General features: G+C 36.1%; 1 protein-coding gene across 13 annotated transcripts in view; it reads left to right on the top strand.

The window, feature by feature from the left end:
* Nucleotides 1-20,851, top strand: part of CCDC91 (coiled-coil domain containing 91) — a 114,548-nt gene that overhangs the window by 29,251 nt on the left and 64,446 nt on the right. For all 13 annotated transcript variants that reach the window (XM_030479391.1, XM_030479393.1, XM_030479383.1 and 10 more), the window contains 3 exons: nucleotides 5,015-5,172; nucleotides 8,279-8,467; nucleotides 10,417-10,521. In XM_030479391.1, coding sequence (XP_030335251.1) covers nucleotides 5,015-5,172; nucleotides 8,279-8,467; nucleotides 10,417-10,521 — 452 coding nt within the window. The remainder of the gene's footprint in view (nucleotides 1-5,014; nucleotides 5,173-8,278; nucleotides 8,468-10,416; nucleotides 10,522-20,851) is intronic.

Raw genomic sequence — 20,851 nt, 5'->3', positions numbered from 1 at the left:
AGAAAAGGACTTGGGGGTGTTGGTTGACGAGAAGCTTAACATGAGCCGGCAGTGTGCGCTTGCAGCCCAGAAAGCCAACCGTATCCTGGGCTGCATCAAAAGAAGCGTGGCCAGCAGGTCGAAGGAGGTGATCCTGCCCCTCTACTCTGCTCTTGTGAGACCCCACTTGGAGTACTGCGTACAGTTCTGGTGTCCTCAACATAAAAAGGACATGGAGCTGTTGGAGCGAGTCCAGAGGAGGGCCACGAGGATGATAAGAGGGCTGGAGCACCTCCCATATGAAGACAGGCTGAGAAAGTTGGGGCTGTTCAGCCTGGAGAAGAGAAGGCTGCGTGGTGACCTCATAGCAGCCTTCCAGTATCTGAAGGGGGTCTACAAGGATGCTGGGGAGGGACTCTTCCTTAGGGACTGTAGTGGTAGGACAAGGGGTAATGGGTTCAAACTTAAACAGAGGAAGTTTAGATTAGATATAAGGAAGAAGTTCTTTACAGTGAGGGTGGTGAAGCACTGGAATGGGTTGCCCAGGGAGGTTGTGGATGCTCCATCCCTGGCGGTGTTCAAGGCCAGGTTGGACAGAGCCTTGAGCCACATGGTTTAGGGCAAGGTGTCCCTGCCCATGGCAGGGGGGTTGGAACTAGATGATCTTAAGGTCCTTTCCAACCCTAACTATTCTATGATTCTATGATTCTATGATCTTGAAAATACATTCAAGGTTTTTCCTTCCTCTCTATATGTTGATGTAAACTGGTACGTTTAAAGCAGCAGCCAAGTGTTTCCTGTTGGTAGGAGGACATTCATGCTTGTTGGAGTCAACAGAGAAATTGTTATCACGTTATGTAGACATTTACTTGTTGATTCTAATGCCATAACAGATGTGGAAGTGTACCTCATTCTGGTGAATCGATGATCTGTAAACACAGTGATTGAAAGTATTGGTTTTGGAAAGGGAAAAATTGGGAAATTTGCTAAAGGGAAAAAAGGGAAAATTAAGAAAACTACTAAAACTCCTACAGCTTTGCAGAATAGTATGCATGCCATCTGAGATGCTTACAGCATTGATTATTGGCATATTGGGTGTCAATTGATATCTATTAATGTATCCCTCTACTCATTCTTCAAGCAATTTAACCCTTTCTAGTAGTTCTCCATTTACATTCAGCTAAAAGCAGTGTAAGTGCAGGAAATACTTTGTCTACTTGGGATTTAATTTATTAGTTGATTCTTTTTGTTTCACAGGAAGATTTTTTTTTTTAACAGGTTGTGCTGCTCTTCCTTCATAAATTAACTTGTTTTTCACTGATTTCAATGATTAATGGTTAATTTTATTGAGTATTACTTAGTATTTTAGAATGCATGTGACATATTCTGTTTTGTGCTAGTTTGCTGTGTATTGGCAAAGTAAATTGGTTGATGTTTGTAAAACCAGTAATTTTCAGTTTATTTTTACCTAAGCTGTTTATTCAGCATTATGCAGGCTGTAGATCCCTGTATTCTAGCTCTGACATTACAGTTGACAGAAATTCCTGCCTTGTAGAATACAGCTTTCTGTCTCTTACAGTTGTGCTTGAACAACTGTGTGGGCCTGGGATTTAAGCATATCAGTGAAATTTGGATACACAAACCCAGTCAATATGAATGTTAGTTTTAACTGAAAATGTTCAGTGGTACAGTTTACAGTGTATACAGTATAATTTAAAGGGTCATTGAATTCTATCATCAAAGACATGGGTAGTTGAGGATGGAAATACAGTTTTTGTTTCTTGTGGTTTTTTATTTTTAACAGCTGAAACCTGCAAACTGGAAGAAGTGTACTAGAAGTAGTTTGCAATGTTCTACAAAAGTATGTGAAAGAATTATTATATGGTCTGTTGCTCAGAGCTCTGATGACATATCAGCTGTTAATTGCTGGATATAAATAACATCCAATTAGTAAATGTTACTCATGTTTATTTCTTCAGTTCAGATTTATTCATATCTAATGTCGTCATTCTGAAGCTCAGTATGAAGTATGGAATGTGATCTAATAGTTCATGTTCATCTTTGTTTTGTTTTCAGAATTTCTGATCCTCGTGATTTTAATAATTGTTCGAGTTTTATTACTAGGATAAAGATACAGAATTTTTCTTGCGTGAGCAAGGTTGCAGGCTGTTACTGATCTCTTCTATTAGTTTGGTCAGTACTTACATATAAACCTATCACAGAATATTCTTAATATTGGGAAATCAAGAGTTTGTAAATTACCAGATTTTCTTTTTAAAGTACAGTTCTGACAATAACTTATATCTGCATCTTTTTACAGCCTTCTTGGGCATATGACTTCTGATATACCTGTAATTGAGTACATGCTGCTTTTCTTTATAGTGCTGCAACTTTGATCAATGAGCAATAACAGTTTACTTAGAAATTGCTTAGGACTATCAGACTCCTGCATTGGTTTATGAAGAAGTTGGAGAAGATGCACTGCATCAGGATGGGATACTATGGAAGAATATTGATTATCAGAATGACCATGTGTCATAGCAGGTGGTGCAGCAGTTGGAGAGGATTTGTAAGTGGTGCTGAGAAGCCAATATCCATACTACATGTGTTTCAGGAGTTTTATGTCAGACTAGTGTTATCCTGGTGCTGTGGACTTGAACGTCCGTTAGCTGTTGGAATCCAGTCAGATAGTTTTATCAGAGGCAAGTTTTTGTTTCGGGAGTTCTGAAACTGTTCCATTATGATAACTAAAGCATGGCAAGCAGGAAATGATTGAGGGGTCATCTTCATAACCAAATTTTGAGCTGAACTAAAATGCTAATGCAATTTCACCAGTACATACACAACAGAAGTGAATAAAGTGAGCTTGAATTACAGACATAGAATTACATGTAATTCTAGGAATGTCTAATTTATGAATCCTCAACATTGCTGAAAGGGAAAAGAAGGTTTTGTAAAAAAGATGTTTGAATGATACCTTGGAGAATTGCTGCCTTTTCTTGTCTTCTGCAAATTCATGTATTTAGCTGAATAATTTTAAACCATGGTATTCAGAGATGGTCACCAATTGTTGCTCCTCATTTCCTAGACTTTATTTTGACAACTTGAGAGGTGGGTTTTTTGTTTCTGCTTTTTCCCCCCCCCTCAAAATATGAAGCATTCATTACAATAACTGGAATTGCTGAAAACTTGATCTGATTATAGAAGGTTCCACATAAAACTATATTATCTGAAAAATAAAGTCTTATATCTAGTGTGGATACCCCAGAATATGTGAATACCTTAAGATTTAATCTCTGTGAGTCTCTATTCCTCATCTATATCCAGACTCAGTTTCTGGTTTTACTTCTGTGATATATTATTTAAATATGAACTATGCTATGGTAGTCATCACCAAAGGATGAATGCTAACACCACAAAAATCAGTGTCATGCTAGTTTTTTCTTTGTGATTTGACAGTTTTAGGAAGAGAAACAGCTTGTCTGCTCAGTCAGAATTGCCTGGTACATTATTTTTGTTGGTTTTCCATCTGTTGGAAATTTATTTCAAACTCAAATTCGGGATATTAAGTGATAACATAGAACAGAGACTTAACTGGTGGTTTTAGAAGCAAAAAGGTCACCTTCTCTATCATCTCACTGTCATTTGAACTATCAGAGTAGGTAATGGTTATAGGAAGCTGGTTTGTAAGCGAAGGGAGGGGAACACAGCCTAAAAAGTCCCATTTCCAATTCTGGAGAAGAATTTACCGTTAAAGATGTAGTTGTGTCACCATCCTTTGTTTTTGTCCTGGTTACCTAAATTGGTTCCTGTTCTGTTTGCTGAAATACTGTCCTGAAGGCTTTTCATCCAAGTATCCAGATTCTGCTCAACTGGCTTTTTTCCTCATCACATGTTCAAATCTACTATTGCAGCAATTAGCATACTAATTATTTTTCTGTCTTGTGGTCTATTTTCTTTCTTATTTTTGTTAAATGAGGTTTGTGTGTTCCTCTCTGTTAACCTGAATCCCAGAACTGGGAGATGAAAATGGGATTTGGAGCATCTGGATTCAAGGATTAGTGTGTCCTTTTGAATGCCTCTATGCCAACATATACACTTGTTTACACTGTGTTATGCACTCCTGTGCAGTATTAAAGTGGTATTGAGAGGCTGAGCCTTGCTTCAAGCTCATGGCATCTCTTACATTTTACCAGATTTGTAACAATAATGTGAGCTGTTTTTTCTAAAGCAATTGGACATACCTTTTTGTCTGCTGCAAAGACAATACCTGTACCTGTATAAAAGTTTGCAGGACTTTGCTGTTAAATTAAAAATGTGTGCAAAGCTTTCTCTTTTCCATTCTTTTTATTTATTTTATGTCTGAATGTTTCATAACGGTGCTCAAGTTCCTATTGTGCCGAGTTGATAATGATGATCCACTGTTCAGGATTTTTATGGCATAACTGGAAATTTCTATAGAAGAGCTCTCACTTCAGTATTAATTACACTTACGTTTTATTAACTAGAGAGTTATTTACTTTATCTTTTGATCTCTTATAAAGCGTAAACCTGCTTTTATCATGTGTCTTGGTAAGCTGTTTGTATGTGTCTTCAAAGACAAGTGAGGTTTGTTACCTTTAAAATTTCAAAACTTAGGAAATCTTAAGTACTGTTTTACAGTTGACTTAAACTGATTAAAGATTATGCTGAAACTGAAAGGTTATGTGAATGCAAAAAGACAAAAGTTAAAACTGCTGCTTTTGATGGCAGTTGTATTGTCACACTTCTGTGTAAGTTACAAGTCTAGATTTAATGTGACTGGACAGTTTCAAATGTCCTTAAGTTGATAGTACTCAAAAATACATGAACTTTGTATGGAACTGTCCTTCAGTGCAATTAGATTGTAAGAGGTACATAACCTTATGTTAATATGACTATACTTGTTGCTAGTGTAATGGATTTTGCTAGGTATAGATTTCAGAACCAGAAGTATTTTTTTTTTTAATGCTTCTTTGTATTGTGTTTTGTATTCTGTTTTTATTTCTTGCATTAGTATCTGAAGTCCATATATCTCCTGATGTTCTTTTGGAGCACTCTCTGCCATCTTCCTGCCTGGTTCCTTCTGACTCATTCAGTTTATCAAGTGATAATGTGGCAGCAGCTATTCAAACAGCCACCAATGTTACAAACCCTGCTGTTCCTGAAGAACAGGTAAACCCACAATTTTTGTGTTTCAGTAGGGGAACAAGGTGTATTAAATATCCTAGCATTGTATCTTTTCTGTGCAAGAGTTGCCCTTAAAGAGCCAAAGGTCCTTGGAGTTCTGTAGTACAGACTTTGAAGTAAAATAATTTTTAAATTATGTTTAAATCCTATAACTGAGAAACACCATAGTACTTTGGTATGGACTGCAAGAGTGAGGTGTGTTAGAGTTACTAAAAGTTAAAGGCATGCTGATAACGCTAGGCATGAAAGCAGGAAACAACAGCAGGAAGGTTCTCTAAAAGGATTTTGTTATTGTTAAAGTTGTAATGATTATGGCTGTACATATATGTCATACTTGTATGTTTTCTCAAGTGGTTTTAGGATTAAAGAATCAACATTTAATCTTATGAAATTAATTTTCTTTTTGTTACTATATTTTACTTCTTCCCCCCATTACTTTTAAAGTTTTTTTATGATCTGACAGAGTCCTAGTTATGTGAGCTTGATCTCTCTTAGTGTCTGCAATACTGCTGAGAACTGATCTTAGCTTCTTTGGTGGGGGTGAAAATGCTTTATTTTTAACTAAACAGATGAGCAAGGGAGGGAAAATAATTTCTGTGTGGAGATTAGCACACAAAAGCTAGATTGCCATGGATGAGAATTAAATAGATTTACCCTCCTAAGTGAATTTTTGTTGCCACTGATTGCAGTCACACCTATTTAAACATGTTTCTTGATTGTAAAGTTCCTTGTTTCAGGACGCATAGTAGTATATACTTGAATTAGAAAGTGCTCTTCTCTTTTTCTGAGCCAATCAATATTTTTGGCAGTTTGCGACCCTCCCGTTTTCAGCACTTACTTGGTTTCTTATTCTTCACAAGTCAGATTTCCATAATCTGACTATTTAAAAGCATTTATCTAGTGCTGTTAAAAAACCTTGTACAAATAGTTCTTTTGATTGAACTGACTCTTACTGTTTTTCTTTGAGCAGTATGTGTACATTCACGCTTTCAGAAAGACTGTGGCTAGTACAGCTCCAATAGTTCACTCTTAGTAATGAATTAGTTACTGTTTTGTATCTGTTCCCACCCTAATGTTCTGGGGAAAGCCTGTAAAAAGTGAAGACAACATGTGCCTAGTTGCAAGTGATACCAGAGAAAAATTTCTTAGAAATCCGAAAGTTGGGTTGCTTTTCTCTTGAGGGGGAGGGAGTGTTTGTTTTCTTTCTTGACTGATGCCAGCCAGGGTCATTTTCTGTGTTGAAAGCTCTGCATCTGCCTCTCTGACAATGTTTTGATAAGTAAATTTCTATTGCTGGCAGGATGATCAAAATATGCTTTTCTTCAGCCACAACAGATCCTATCCTTTTTGATTTTGGCTAACAGTGAAATGTGAATAACCTGTACCCTTTCTTGTTTGAGCTAGGCCAGCTACTTCAGCTTGTGTGTTCTCTGGAAAGAGCGCTTTGGATATTCCAGAATACTAAAGCCTAGGTGTATTTTTTAAAACTAAAAATAATTTGGTTAGGTAATCTTACTAAAAATAGAAATACACTTTGTTACTTCTAAATAAGTATGTGTGCAAATTCTAGTTATAGGCCATGTTTCAGTTTCTCTCATCTTGTTCTGGTCAGCTACTGACAGACCCATAATTCCATAAACTGTCTTCTTAATGCAGGAGATAAAGGAAGTTGAGAGGAGTACCTTGAACATTATTTTAAAATGGAGATCGCGCTCTCCACTTTTGGATAAAACTAAAGGAAAATGGTGGATGTAAAATTATAATAAAATACTTAAACCTGTTACAGGAGGATGTTAGAACTGTGTTCTTCTATAATAGTATCTCCAGAGCCTCTTGAGGTTTCATGTTATAAAAAACATCAATGTTTCAGGTTCAAACATCACAGGTTTTGGCAGTGCCAGACTGATCTTCAATAGTTCTCCGGAGTAGAATTAGCACATCTAGCTTCTCTGCTTCTTACAGAATCAGAATTCAGAGCAGAAACTGCAGTCTTCTTTCTGGCTGTTTTGCCTACTGGATCTTATGTATCCATGTACAGTCAAGATCTCAGCTATTTTTGTTTGGATTTTTTTTCAATCTATTATTTGAGTGTCTGTTTGAAATAAAAGGTGTTAAGGTAGTGGAGTCAAACCTCTTTTAATAAATACATTGGGAAGTTCCTTTCACCACCACTCTTCAAATCTCAAATGCTTTCGGTTTTCAAATTGCTGTTAAAAAAGTGGCAGGTGAAATTTATTTACAAGTTTGTTCCTTTCAAGTTCCTTTGCTGTGATATAAAACAATTTTTGTTCTCTCTCCCCCCCCCCATCTTTTTTTGGGGGGGGGAGGGGAAGCTTTGGCTTTTGTTAATTATACCACAAAAATATTTTAAACCTCACTTCATTTATTTTTGCGCTTTGCAGAAAATACGGGCTTATTACCAGTGTTTCGTCTGTTTTGTGTTGTGTATTCTAGAAGCCTCCATTTCAGTTTTAGTACTTTTATAGTTTGCTGAAATAGCATTAAATAAATGTTGTAGCTATATTCCAATTATTCTTATTCTGTTGGTCTAGCTTCAAGATGAGATTTATTTTAGCACACAAAGTTTCTATTCTCTTTCTATGACTACTATTTGCAGTCTGCACTGAGTGAAAACATGGAGTGACTAATCCAAGGAGAGTTTATTTCCCTGTAAGCCTGATGCTTTGGGCAGGTGATTCAGTTTCGCTTCTGTCTCTTTTCACCTCTTTTGGGTATTTTGACCTCATTGGAAAGTGAGGTATCTGTGCCATCCTTCTTGTTAAAGCCTTCTCCTAAAGTGTGCTTGAAAAGCAGTGGAGAGTATTGGAAAGATTGATGTGAATCCATCTAGAATTATTACTAGCTACTGTTCCATTGTTGGAGCTTTCTTTTTGGCCACCACATCCTATGTACAAGAGTGTGCATGGCCAATTTCAGAGAAGTGTGGTTTCAAAAAAGTAACCTTAGTATTTGCAGTTTTTAAGTTCTGTAATGTCATCTGCGAATGAAATTTGAAATTTGACTTGACTGGAATGTTAAATTTCCTTTACTATTTCCTTTACCTTTTTTTTTTTTTTCTTGTATGAATTAGATTCAAGCAGATATTCCAGTTGCCTCTTTGAACATAATTGAAGACAAGACTTTAGTTACATCAACCATTGCTTTGGTTGATGCCGAGACACAGAGAACAAATGAACCAAAAAGCTACCTTCAACAAGCTGTTGCAAACCTAGAAATCAAGCTTTGCACTGCTGAAGAAGAAAAATTAAAAATTAAAAAGGTATGAATAGGTTTTTTAATAAAAAATGTTTGGCATTTATTTAGGGTTTAAATATATATGTAGCTGGTAGAGATTTACAATGCATTTTTTTGTAGAAATTAGCCCAATTCCAGAGAAATCATCCAAATTTAGCCAAAATGCTATCCCCCCCGCTTCCATATCTGGTGTCTATTTTAGGCTGAAATTTTCTGAAATTTCAGGTTCTCCTTTAGAAACTTTTTCTAGAGGAGAAAGAAAGAAAGAAAAGGAAAAAAGGATACATTTTCTTAGCATGGAGATAAGTGGTTAGAAGGTATAGTGATTCCCCATGTTTTGGGAGTGTATGGTCACTGAAGTTCAAAGTGTCTTTGCTTATCCTTAGGAACATAACACAGTACACTTTTTTGCCTTTTTCATTTTTTTATTTTCTTTCCTGGGAGCTCTGGTAAAGAAATTCTTCATAGTCCTTCTGACATGAATATGGTAAGAGTACTAGACAGGGCTATGCCTGTAGTTACGCGTCCAAGTTAATCAAAGGTCACTGCAGCATTGGACAATAAGTTTAATCTCTGCTTTTCTAAATACTGCTCCTTCATAGCTATCAAGGTGTGCTAGGAAATAAAAATGAGAATGAGTAACAAGTCAATGATGAGGAGGTCTGAAATGGATTGATTTTACTAGGAATTAAGTGTATAGAGAAGGGCTGGAATGGAAGCATGAATAGACTATAAGAGGACATAGGTTGAGAGCTAGGCTCTGAATTGAAGTGTTGCACCATCAGTTTCTGTCTTTGCAGTAGAATCAAAGACTTCTAATCTCTAGAACTGCTTTTATTGTTTTGCCCAGAAGCAGGATAACTAAGTAGACCTGCTCTTTCCTCTTTCTGTCTTCCTTATGACCCTCTCAGTTGTTACTTTGTTTGAATAGCTGTACAGTGATCTGGCAGGTCATTTGTTTCGATACTGGATTACTGTGTGGCTGCGGAAATAGTTGTTCTTGAGCAAATGAAAGGATGTCAACAGCTTATGTATAGTAGGAATCAGTTTGGTAGGAGAACAGCTGCTTTAAGAAAAAATAAAAATCTTTAGCTCTTTGTATAGCAAACAATTTTGAAGTTCGTTGTCAGTGTCGTTCTCTTTCTCTTGCTTCATGGTGGGCAGGCTTCTAGACTGGCTCTCTGCAAGATGGCAGAGTATTTTAAAATTATTATCATTTGGAGATGTTGGTAGAGATCATTAGGGCTGTATGTAATGGGATTTCTGCCTTTCTGGTGAACCATTTGCTAACAGTACATTTAATATGCTGTTCTTCAAATGCAGAAAGACAGAACAAGTGATTAAAAATATTGAAATAATTAGAACAGAATAGTTCCAGCTGGAAGGGACCCACAACAATCATCTGATCCAAGTGAGCACTTTAGTGCTGACTGAAAGTTAAAGCATGGTATTAAGGGCATTGTCCAAATGCCTCTTAAACACTGACAGGCTTAGGGCATTGACCACCTCTCTAGGAAGCCTGTTCCTGTTTTTTGACCACCCTCTCAGTGAAGAAATGCTTCCTAATGTCATGTCTGAACCTCCCTTGTCACAGCTTTGAACCATGCCCACGTGTCCTGGCACTGGATCCCAGGGAGAAGAGACCAGCACCTCCCTCTTCACTTCCCCTCCTCAGGAAGCTGCAGAGAACAATGAGGCCAGCCCTCAATGTCTTTTTCTCCAAACTAGACAAACCCAGTGACCTTGGCTGCTTCTCATAGGGACATGCCTTTGATTTTGAATACTTTGTACTTCTTGAAAATATTGCCTCCATTTAAAACCTGCAGAGTTTTCTTCCACAACCCTTTAACTCTGTGTATATTGTGATAACAAATACTATAGTCTTCAGAAATGAAATTAGTTGGAATGATTAACCGATTCTCACAATTCACAAGTGTTTGTAACTTCACATATTTTGTTTTGTAAACTTTCTAGGAATTAGAACATTTATTGGAAAAACACAGTATTCTAGAAATGGATTTCTTGAAGGAAAAAAAAGAAAAAGTAATTTCACATCAAGATCACTACAAGATGCTCCAGGTAATTTATTTCTTGTAGTATATTACTTTTTTTTCAGGAAGGTTTTGTATAAAGTATGTTTATGTCTGACAAATACTCTAAGTATGTAGAGGTCTGTTCCGAAGCCTTTTCTATTTAAAGAATTTCTAAGGTCTTTAAATCAGAGGCTGACATTTGACATTAGCAGGAAGACAGGTTTAACAGCCCACCCATGTAAGTACATTATTGTAACTCAGATCACTCATCTTTATTATGACCTATTTTGCATAACAGATGGAAAAACCACTTTGCACAGGAGATGTGTGTTTAACAGTATGACTGAGCATGTTCTAGAGTAGCAGTGTTATATATAGCTATGACTAGGCAGTTATTTGTGAAGTATTAGCTGACTCAAATATGGAATAGTTCGTGTTGCATAATAAAAATCTGTAAAGTGTAACTAGATGCTAGACAATGGAGTTAAAATTGCTTCCATTACAAACCCCAGTGTTTTTCATTGAATACATGTTTGAAGTCCTACATACAAGACAAATTTTTCATTGAAGTTTTCTGTCTTCACCCACTGTTATAGCAGGACAAACTAAATATTATAGACTGACAATGTTTAAAAAGTTTCTTGTTGGTAGTTCAGCTTCACTTAATTTTTTTGCAGCTGTGGATGGTTGGGGTCTTTTATGTAGCTACTCATTGTTTCCCATTTGTACTTAAGGGTTGCTATGATAATTTGCATTAAATTCCTGGAATTTATGATCATCTAATTTTTATTCTTATGTGTGTAACATCCTACTCAATGAAAGAAGTGTTTGCTTAGCTAAGTTATAAAAATAAGTTTTGCTTAAAAATCTTCTGATTCATGGAATATCGTACTGGCTAAAGTTAACGATCATCATAAACTCTTGACAATAGAATTAGTGGATATTCTTTTTTACTACTTTCACAATGCTCTTCAAGCAGAAGTATTTAAGTAGCGGATATGTTACTGAGGCTTGCAAGGATCAGTCTGCCTGTATCGTACCTCTTTGAGTCAGGTACTACAGTTTTCAAGAATGGCAACAAGAGGGTCATAACCTTTAACTCACTTTGTAGAAAAAGTCATGTACTTCCTCTTATTGTCTTCTGGATATAGCCAGAATCAAATCAGAGAAGAAAGCGAGTTATGGTTCTAAGAGCTGACAGTCAAAATTACTTTTCATGAAACTTGAATATTGGATATCTTTTCTTAGTACAGTTTTTAATGCCAAATCCTTTTGTCTTTCTCCTTTGTCTCCTACAACACTGGGGTCAACACCTGTGGCCACACAGAGTAAATCTGGCAGCTACACAGTACAGATGTCTGTCTTGCTAGCGTTTCTTTTTCCAGTAGAAACAGCTGGTTATTAATGCTGTCGACTTGAAAAGCTCAAAAGCAGACTACAGCGGTGACTGGCATAGCTTTGGGAATTCTCAGGATAAGAATTTCAGCTGAACTGATTCTGGTATCCTATGCTGTAGGTGTGCATTGACTTAATTCCTCTTAAATAAAATTTCTATGTTAATATTTGAGTTGTAAAACAAATGCCTCATAAGATGGTTCTAACTGCTTTTTACATTAGCATGCATTCTTTCATGCACCCTTACATTTACTAATGAACTGACTTAATTTTAAATAAACAGATTAACAGCTAATCACTGTTCCTAATTTTTTGTTATAGTGTTAGCATTTAACAGGTGACAATGGAGCATTGCCACATTTATGCTTGTGTAAAAGAGAAAAGTCAAGTTCTGTGTTTCATTTAAATAAAACTAGTTTCAAAAAAATCAAGATTAAATGGTGTGTGTCGCATTTTCACATTCTTAATGTTGTTTCCATATGTTACTACAACTAGAGACAGTAAAGGGGCAGCAGTAGATTCATAAATAGAATAAATAAATTGCTATTAACTAGTATTATAGAGTTGTTTGGATATTTAATGCAATGGTCTCTTTGAGATCTTGAATTCATAAAAGCTGGTAAAATTAGAGTTATGATTCCCACATTCCTACTTCGGTGTTTCTAATATTTGAGAGGCAGAATAACATCCTGTAATTCAACTTCTTCACGTAGAAAATGCAGCTGAGTTAAAATTGCAGTGGGAAGTGTAATTTTAGTTTTCTTGACTAGTGTGCAGTGTTGCAACTATAAAGTTGCATAAATGCAGTGTTACCCTTTTAATTCCTTGCTCATTTACACAGGAAGGAAACAGGTACAAGTGTATGATTTTTATATATTTTTGTTGGTATGTCAGTCTTTTTTACACTTTTTTTAATCTCATAGTCATATATATTCATCTCCACTTTTACACCTCACCTTTTCTCTAAACGTGATGTACAGCATGTTTTGAAGACATATAGTGCTAGAAAGAAATACATGGTTTTGACTCTAATGTAGAGTTAGTTGTCATTTTAGTTCTATAAACCTAAAATTTTGGAGCATCCCCATGGCAATATGTAGAAAAGAATAAATGCCGCATTTTAAAACTACCAAACTGCCCTTTGTAATACAGGGAAACCCCATCAATAGTGAAATGAATACTCCTCTTTCACCATAGAACCATAGAATGGTTTGGGTTGGAAGGAACCTTAAACATCATCTTGCAGAAATCCCGCCTGCCATGGGCAGGGACACCTTCCACTAGACCGGGTTGCTCAAAGCCCCATCCAACCTGGCCTTGAGCACTGCCAGGGATGGGGCAGCCACAGCTTCTCAGGGCAACCTGTACCAGTGCCTCACCACCCTCATAGTGAAGAATTTCTTCATATTCTCTAATCTAAATCTACCCTCTTTCAGCTGTTTAGTAGGTGATCTTTTATTTGCAAATCTGAGAGGGAACATGTACTTTGAGAAGGGGAAAACAGTGCCGTGGTTCTAATGCTCCAAGTAGAACCTTAATTCGTTGGTCAGATTGTTTAGCTGATAATACTTCTGATACTTGGTCTATCTATAGACAGATGTTATTGATGATTCTCTAAGAACTGGATCATGCTTTTCCTCTCCTATTTTTTTTTTTTTTTTGTTTACCACACAGTCACATTTGAAATAATACATTTGAAGCTGCTGGAAAATTCTAGGACATCCTTGGACAATAGGCCTGTTCATGTTGACAGTAGGAAGGTGTCAAAGTTTGCATACTTGGAATGAACACAGATGATCCTAGAGAGAAAGCTTCCTGTGTTGGAAGACCCCTGTATTGTGCTTTTAATATACACAAGCAATGGCTCTGTATAAACATTCATTTTCAAAAGTAATTTCAAGAAGCAGTCTTGCAGTTGAATGTCTAGCAAAACAAGCTCTTGGAAGCACTTGCAGTTAAAGTGACAGGGTGAAATGGTCATGTTTCCTAATGCTAGTTAGCTATATGGTGACTCAATTTTGTATCCTGTATTGGTAGATATAACTTTATCTGGAAGAAATGTTCCTGTGTATTAGTACTTCAGTAAATACAGCATACCCCCATGCAAACAGTTATGTCTTTAGCCTGCTTTGATAAAGAGCCTGATTTTTCTATTGGAGGGGGCAGAACTTGGGTGGAAAAAATAATGATCAGTGGTGGAATAAGATCCAAGAATTTGTCTATTGCCATTATACTGAACCTTAAATGAAGTACAACATGAGTAATCTTTCTTTCTTCAAAGTGTAGTTCACCTTTGAAATTAATTTTGTATCATTTTGACTGCAAAGGTTATCTCCATTCCAGAGAAGCTGATGAAGCAAGGGCTGACAGATTTATTTCTAATTGCAAGCTAAGTATACCTTGATGTGTTTATTACCACAAATCTGTGAACTTGGTAAGTGAAAGGAAGAAATAACTCATGCCTTTCTGAGAGGCTTCTCCCCCAACATCTCTATATAAATATAAAAGTTACTGTTTTCCTTTACTGAAAATTCATAGTGTATAAGAATGCTTATAGCAAAAAAACCCCACAACCCTATAGCTGTAGCTTGTTTTGTGATACAATTTCAATTAGTTTTTAAATGATTTCACCTGAAGTTCAGACTGGGGAAGGAGGGTTGAAAGCCTGGACTCAACCATAGGTTGAAACAGATTTTTCTCTTCTTGAGCTGGCTCTGGAGATAGAGGGATGACTGATATATCTGGATCATGTAAACAGCAAAAATACATAGTCTTTATACATGGTTTTCCTAACCGCATCCCTACACACTTGGAGAGCAGCTCTGTGATCCTCCTGGGTCACCTGCACCAGCTTTCACCTCCTGTACACTTCTTTATGCCAGAGTTTAGTGAGGAGCTGCTTGTTTGTCCATGCAGGCTTCCTGCTGCATTTGTTTGATTTCCTGCTTGTCACAATGGACTGTTCTTGAGCTGGGCAGAGTTAATCCTTGAATAGCAACCAGCTGTCTTGGAGCCCTCTTTCTAGGGTTGTACCCTATGGGATTCTTCCAGGCAGACCTCCAAAGAGACTGGAGTCTCCTCATCGAGTCCAGCATTGTGATCCTGCTTTTTGTCCCAGTTCTTCCCCTGTCCTGAACCCCACCATCTTATGATCACTGCAGCCAAGGCAGAATGCCAAGGCAGAATACAGCAATCCTGGATTGTTGTATTGTCCCTCCAAAAAATACCGGGGTGGATAACATCCCTCATGAGGACCAGGGCCTGCTAATGTGAGGCTTCTTCCTGTTGTCTGAAGGTGGCCTCCTATACATCACCTTACTGTAGACCATCTGGTCTATAGCAGGCAGACGCAGCAATGTCTGCTGTGATGGTCTGCCTGTTAATCCTGACGTGTAGGTTTTTCACTGATCACCTACCCCAAAGCAGAGCTCCATTCATTCCAACTCCTCTCTCACATAAATGGCAGCGCCCTGTCATCACCTTCCTGGCCTTTCCTTCCAGAAAAGTGCATTTAAGATTCTGGAAAAGGTGTGCTACAGAAGACTGGAAACGGGTCTTGGAGGTAGGTGCTTTTTGTGGCTGGAGTACTAGAAAATGTATGTTTTCTTACAAAACTAATATATGACTTACATCCTGTTAAATACCATCTTCTAAGAAAATATTTAGGTTGGTTTTAGGTGCAGACATAGAGGAGACAGAATGCTAATAATAAAAAATAGGTGCGAAAAAGTTACCTACAGTACCTGCAACTAAATTTATAAATAAAATTCCAAAAAACTTCACAAGTCACAGAAGGAACACTGAAAATGGGGGATTTCAGAAAAGGCACTTTCACAGATAGCAATGCATCTTTTTGCTGAATTAAAGGTATTTGTGGATATGGCAACAATCCCTTGCCCACCTCTTTTTCAAGTGTGTGCCAGATACGTTTATTTCTTCACCATTTAAATTTTTTTTAATGTTACTCTATGTACTCTTCTTTCGGACACTCATTTTTATTCAAGTCCCTATTTTATTAACAATTTCAGAGCTGTTTATCTTTTTGCCTGCTTTTTCCCCCAGTTTTGATGTCATCTTTCCCCTAAACTTTTTTTCCAGAGTATGAGGAAAAATAACTTTTTTCTCCGCCCCCACCCCCCCAAAGATTGTGGTCCCTTGCATTTATGTTTTCTTCTTAAAATCTTTTTTGATTAATTTATTGTCTTGTTTCAGAATGATTAATTAAAAGATTAAATATGACATGCTAATTTTGTTTTAAAAACATGCTATTTTCAAATATACTTCTATTACACTATTGTGCTGTTACTTAACAGCTTTCAATGCCTAACTTGCTTTGTACGGTAGTATTCAGTTACAGTCATGTAGTGTGCCTAGCATTTATTCTTTTACAGTTATGTGCCTCCTTTGGCTCTCTGATTTTAAGGGTATGCCAGAAATTGTGCTTAGACAACTTTCATTTTTCTAGTGTGTAAGTATGTGGAAGTAAAAATATTTTTTGGCACCAAGATTCCTGTCCTGACTGCTTTTAACTGGCCTGACCTGTTTTATGCCAGTGTATCTTAGATTTATTTGGATGCATTGACTAATTTACATTCAGTGTGTCACAAGTCCATCACAATTACTGCTCATCTCCATTTGTGCATTCACAGTGAGTATGTTCAGGATGATACATCATCTTTTTTTCTATTTAAGATGGAAATTCTATTTGAGACAGTTGTGAAATCCCAAATATATTTAGCGCTGATAAATTGGAGTTCTTTATCACCAAGATTGTCTCATCAAGGTTTTCACTAGATCCAGCTTTTGTAGAAATAGTATCCTGTTGGATTCTTGTGGGAGCAAATGGAAATATGCAAAATCTACTCTACATGGTTTTCTTAATTTTTAGTACATCTTGGATAATTGTACTGTTAAGGCAATGCTTCTAAATCAGTTATTTGTTACTTGGCATGCACTTTCTTAAAAAATGTGGGGAACAGTGCCAAAGCAACTCCATGTCTCTGGATCCACTTAAGTCCTGTTTGTGTTCAATGTAAGGCATCTGTGAGAGTGTAATTGTTGAGTACTTGACCATTGCTCACTATCAAAATACTAAATCTTAGCTAATATTAGTCAAAATTATTCAGCATTTTTGCATTTCATGTTTATATACACGGGAGAAATAAGACACATAGCAAATATTAGGATGGTATTTTGGGAACAGTTTTGAAGAATTGTCTCTTCATTGCCCTTTAACTGCTAAATCATCTTATTTGGTTCATAGTTCATTAATAAACTACAAATAGTTGCAGAATACAGCTTACTACATTGGTGAAAATTTTATTGCTTAATTAACCTGTTACTTAAACACTTTTAAATTTACTTCTTCAATCTGTATTAAATTTTATTTGCTAAAGTCCATGCTTGGTGTTAGAATAGTCTGATCTGCTGAAATGTATAATTTGTCAAGTATTAAACAACTTTATTTGTATAAGCATATTCTAATCAAACTAATTAATACAGTAGAGGTTAATACATAACTAAGAAAAACTCTTGTGACTTACATGTCAAAGTTAAATTTATTCATTCATTCTCTGTTAACTCAGAAACATCCTTATTAATTATGCCTTTAAGATTAAGGCATTTTTTTGCTTGAGTAAACTGCCCAAATTTAATATATAGGCAAAATGCATAGCATCTTAATTTCAACAAATAACTAGTGTTGTAAACTAATGGAAATATGTGTAACGAGTTATTCCTATATAATTCCTGATACTGAGAAAGCAGTTACAGTGGTAACATATTAGTTATTGCAGTGTTCACAATAGAATATAAATATAGCAACTTTATATCAGCAAGGCTTTAAAAACTACCATCTGATTAGGAGAAGCTTTAAGGGTTAAAATAATGTTTTGGGGATGGAGGAGATAAGGGAAGGTAAAAGTTAGCTCGAATTATAGACCAACATAACTAGATTGCTGTTCCCCTTTTTTTTTTTTTCTTTGAAATAAAATATGTGTTTATAAGGTCAAAGCAGTTTTCTAGTGTATATTATGACACCAGTTATCTTTGATTCTGCTTATAGATAACCAGAGTGATGATAATTACTTTTAGTTACTTCACTGTTACTGTAAAAAACCCCCAACCAAATAAAAAATGTTTTGCCACTGAGACTTGTATCATTTTTTTTTTTCCTCATCAAAGACTTAAAAGGTCCAGAACAGCATGTGACATTTAAAATAATCATGTACTTAAACTACTGAGGACTCTTTTTTACTTTTCTTGGCTAAAGTTTTATCATTTAAAGAAAACTGATACTAACGAAAAGTAGAATATCTGTTCTTAAACCCAAAGGATGTTGAGATAAAACAGACTTTACTAGTCCTTTGCTGTTGCTTAAAAATAAATCTATTGCTTAAAGGTATTGCTAGACAGATAATATTTTGGTTTGTGTATGTTATTGTTTTAAGCTAGTTTAAGCAGGTCTTAGATATCCTATACTGTTGTTATTTAATAAAAATACAGTGACAGTGTTAACTGAGGGAAAATATTCAGGGCTTTATTATTCAGTTAAAAATGCTCTAGACCTCTCATGCAGGGAGAAGGCGGATATTGCAGCTATCCTGTAGCAGTGACTACAGAAGTAGTCTGAAGATATCTCATATTTTGCACAATATTTTCATGAGATAGTTCTCATATGTGTGAATGTCTAGTGACACTTGCCCCCCTTCTTACATCAAGGTTGTCTGTCCTTAGTTGCACATTCTTTTGAGAACTGAATGTTTGTTAAATAAAAATAGCAACTCTTTGAAACATGTTGCAATTTTTATGTCAGTATTTAATAAACTTTCAACACATTCCAATTCTGTCATCTCCAGTTAAATTATCTGATGCCATCATTGCCACAGCTGATGAATCTTCCATTGCAGAACAGAAATCCAACAGTATTTTTTTAAGGAAGAATCAATTCTTTATTAGTTTTTTTGATATGTTGTATTTTTAATCTCTGCTGCATTACTTTAGGTTTCTAACGTAGCCTCCAGTCATTTAAATACCTTTTACATATGCTTAATAAATCTGTATATATCCAGTTGAGGAAGGCTATTTTCCAGCAGGATTTGCTTTCGCTTTTTGAAAAGACTTTCAGCCAAGAGCCTTACTGTAAGCAATATTTGTGCCCCTCTGAAGAGGGGAGCTGCTCAGAATGTGTCTTAATCATGATTTTTCTCATTTGGATTATCCAGTTTGTGGGAGGTCTGACATAGTGTATGATCCCAAGAAGTTTCAAACAAAGTTAAAATACAGCTACGGCTTTCAGTCAAATTCGGTACTAATGCTACAGTCTTTAAAAAACTATTTATATTTTAATTTGTCTTATACAACAAAGAGAGTGAGAGCTTGTTTCTGCACCCCTGCCAGCTGGCTTGTAGAAAAGAACCAGGGGACTCTCAAAGGGGTGGCATATGTATGGTCTTAGTTTGTAGAGTTAGAGGAAGTGATATTTGTGTCCAAATTAGAATTCCTTTGCTTCTCCCTCTCACTTTTTCAGCAACAGGAGGGTTCTTACTGTTACTATTTTGTCCTAGTCTTGATTTTTTGAGGAAGAAAGTGCGATCTCTGTTCATTCTCCCCACATGCCTCCTGTGTGGTTTTTTCGTGTTTGTGTTTTGTTGATGTTGTTTTGTTGTTTGTTTTGGTTTGGTTTTTTTGGCTGCAGCATGTTGAATAGATTAAAAAAGGAGCTGTAGAGTAACTGTTGTCCAAAGAAAAAAATTGAAAGATGAGAACCGTGGTTTTACCATCCTTGGAGGGAAGAGGAAGAGTGAAGGGGAGAATAGTGTGTTTTAGAAGCAATTTAATGGCAAATTCAAAAAGATCTAGAGAGTGGATGGGTGTTAGATGGAAAAATCAGTCACTTCCTCAAAGGTGTGCTTGTGCAGCTCTTGGGCCGCAGTGCAGTTCTCAGACAAAGGGAAAAGGAAAGGCTCTAAGAAGACAAAAATTAAATTTAATGTATATTAAATCTCTGTTTCTTGTTTGGGCAGGAAAGAAGTTGCTAGCAGGTTTATTTTTTCAGTTCTTTCTTTGTTGATTACTTTCTACAGTGGGAATTTTCTTCTTAGTATATCCACGTATAGCTTCAACTGAAGGAAACAAAAGTTTAAGCTGAAGGACAGATTCGACTTAAATATTTTTTTCTAACATTGTCCCCAACTTCATGTTTCATCTTTCAATTAATACTCTGCTCTTTTGCTTTGAAAAAGACTGACCTTGTTACAAAGGTCATGGTATTGTTTCTCAAAGAATCTTTCTCAGAATTTCTTTGTGTTGCTATCATCTAGATCAAGAAGTAAATGGACAAAACAAAAAACCTCAAAAAGCTCCCGAACAAGAAAAAAACCCTCAAACCCCCCCCCCAACCAACCAATCCCCACTCCCTCCAAAAAACAGCCAAGCTCTTAGAGTTTCTTTAGAAAAGCACAGGTATAGGTCTATTTTTGTTGGTTTTGCTATAGATGTGGAACTTTGAATATTTATCTGTATGAATCCATTTGCCTTTTGTGGTCAGTGTGTACCAATTTTTTAGAAATCGATTAGATGACATAGCTTAATGATCTGTAATTTTTGAAACCTAGCAGGCCTATGTGATTTTCAATTTGCAATTAAATTTTAAAAAATGAAAATAAAACAACAACAAAAAAGTTAAATCCCAGCATAGCTTTTCATTATGTATAAGTAACTTAAGGCGGTATCAAACATTGCTGACTTTTCCAGAATGTTACATCTGGTGCGTTCTGGCTTGAATAAAAATAGTTGATTCTTGCTTATTTAGAAGACTGCTTATAGAAAAGGAATTGATTAAATAGATCATCCTTCTAATAGACTGATTAGATTTTCCATCCACCCAACCCCCAGAATTGTGACTTTTATCTTCTGTAAGTAGTTTTGGTTTTAGTTAAATGTCATCAGTGTTTCAAAGTAAGTAAAATAGAGAAATAAAT

This window comes from Strigops habroptila, chromosome 3 (assembly GCF_004027225.2).
Source record: "Strigops habroptila isolate Jane chromosome 3, bStrHab1.2.pri, whole genome shotgun sequence".
Classification (NCBI taxonomy): Eukaryota; Metazoa; Chordata; class Aves; order Psittaciformes; family Psittacidae; genus Strigops; species Strigops habroptila.
This window is presented reverse-complemented; position numbering and strand designations above follow the sequence as displayed.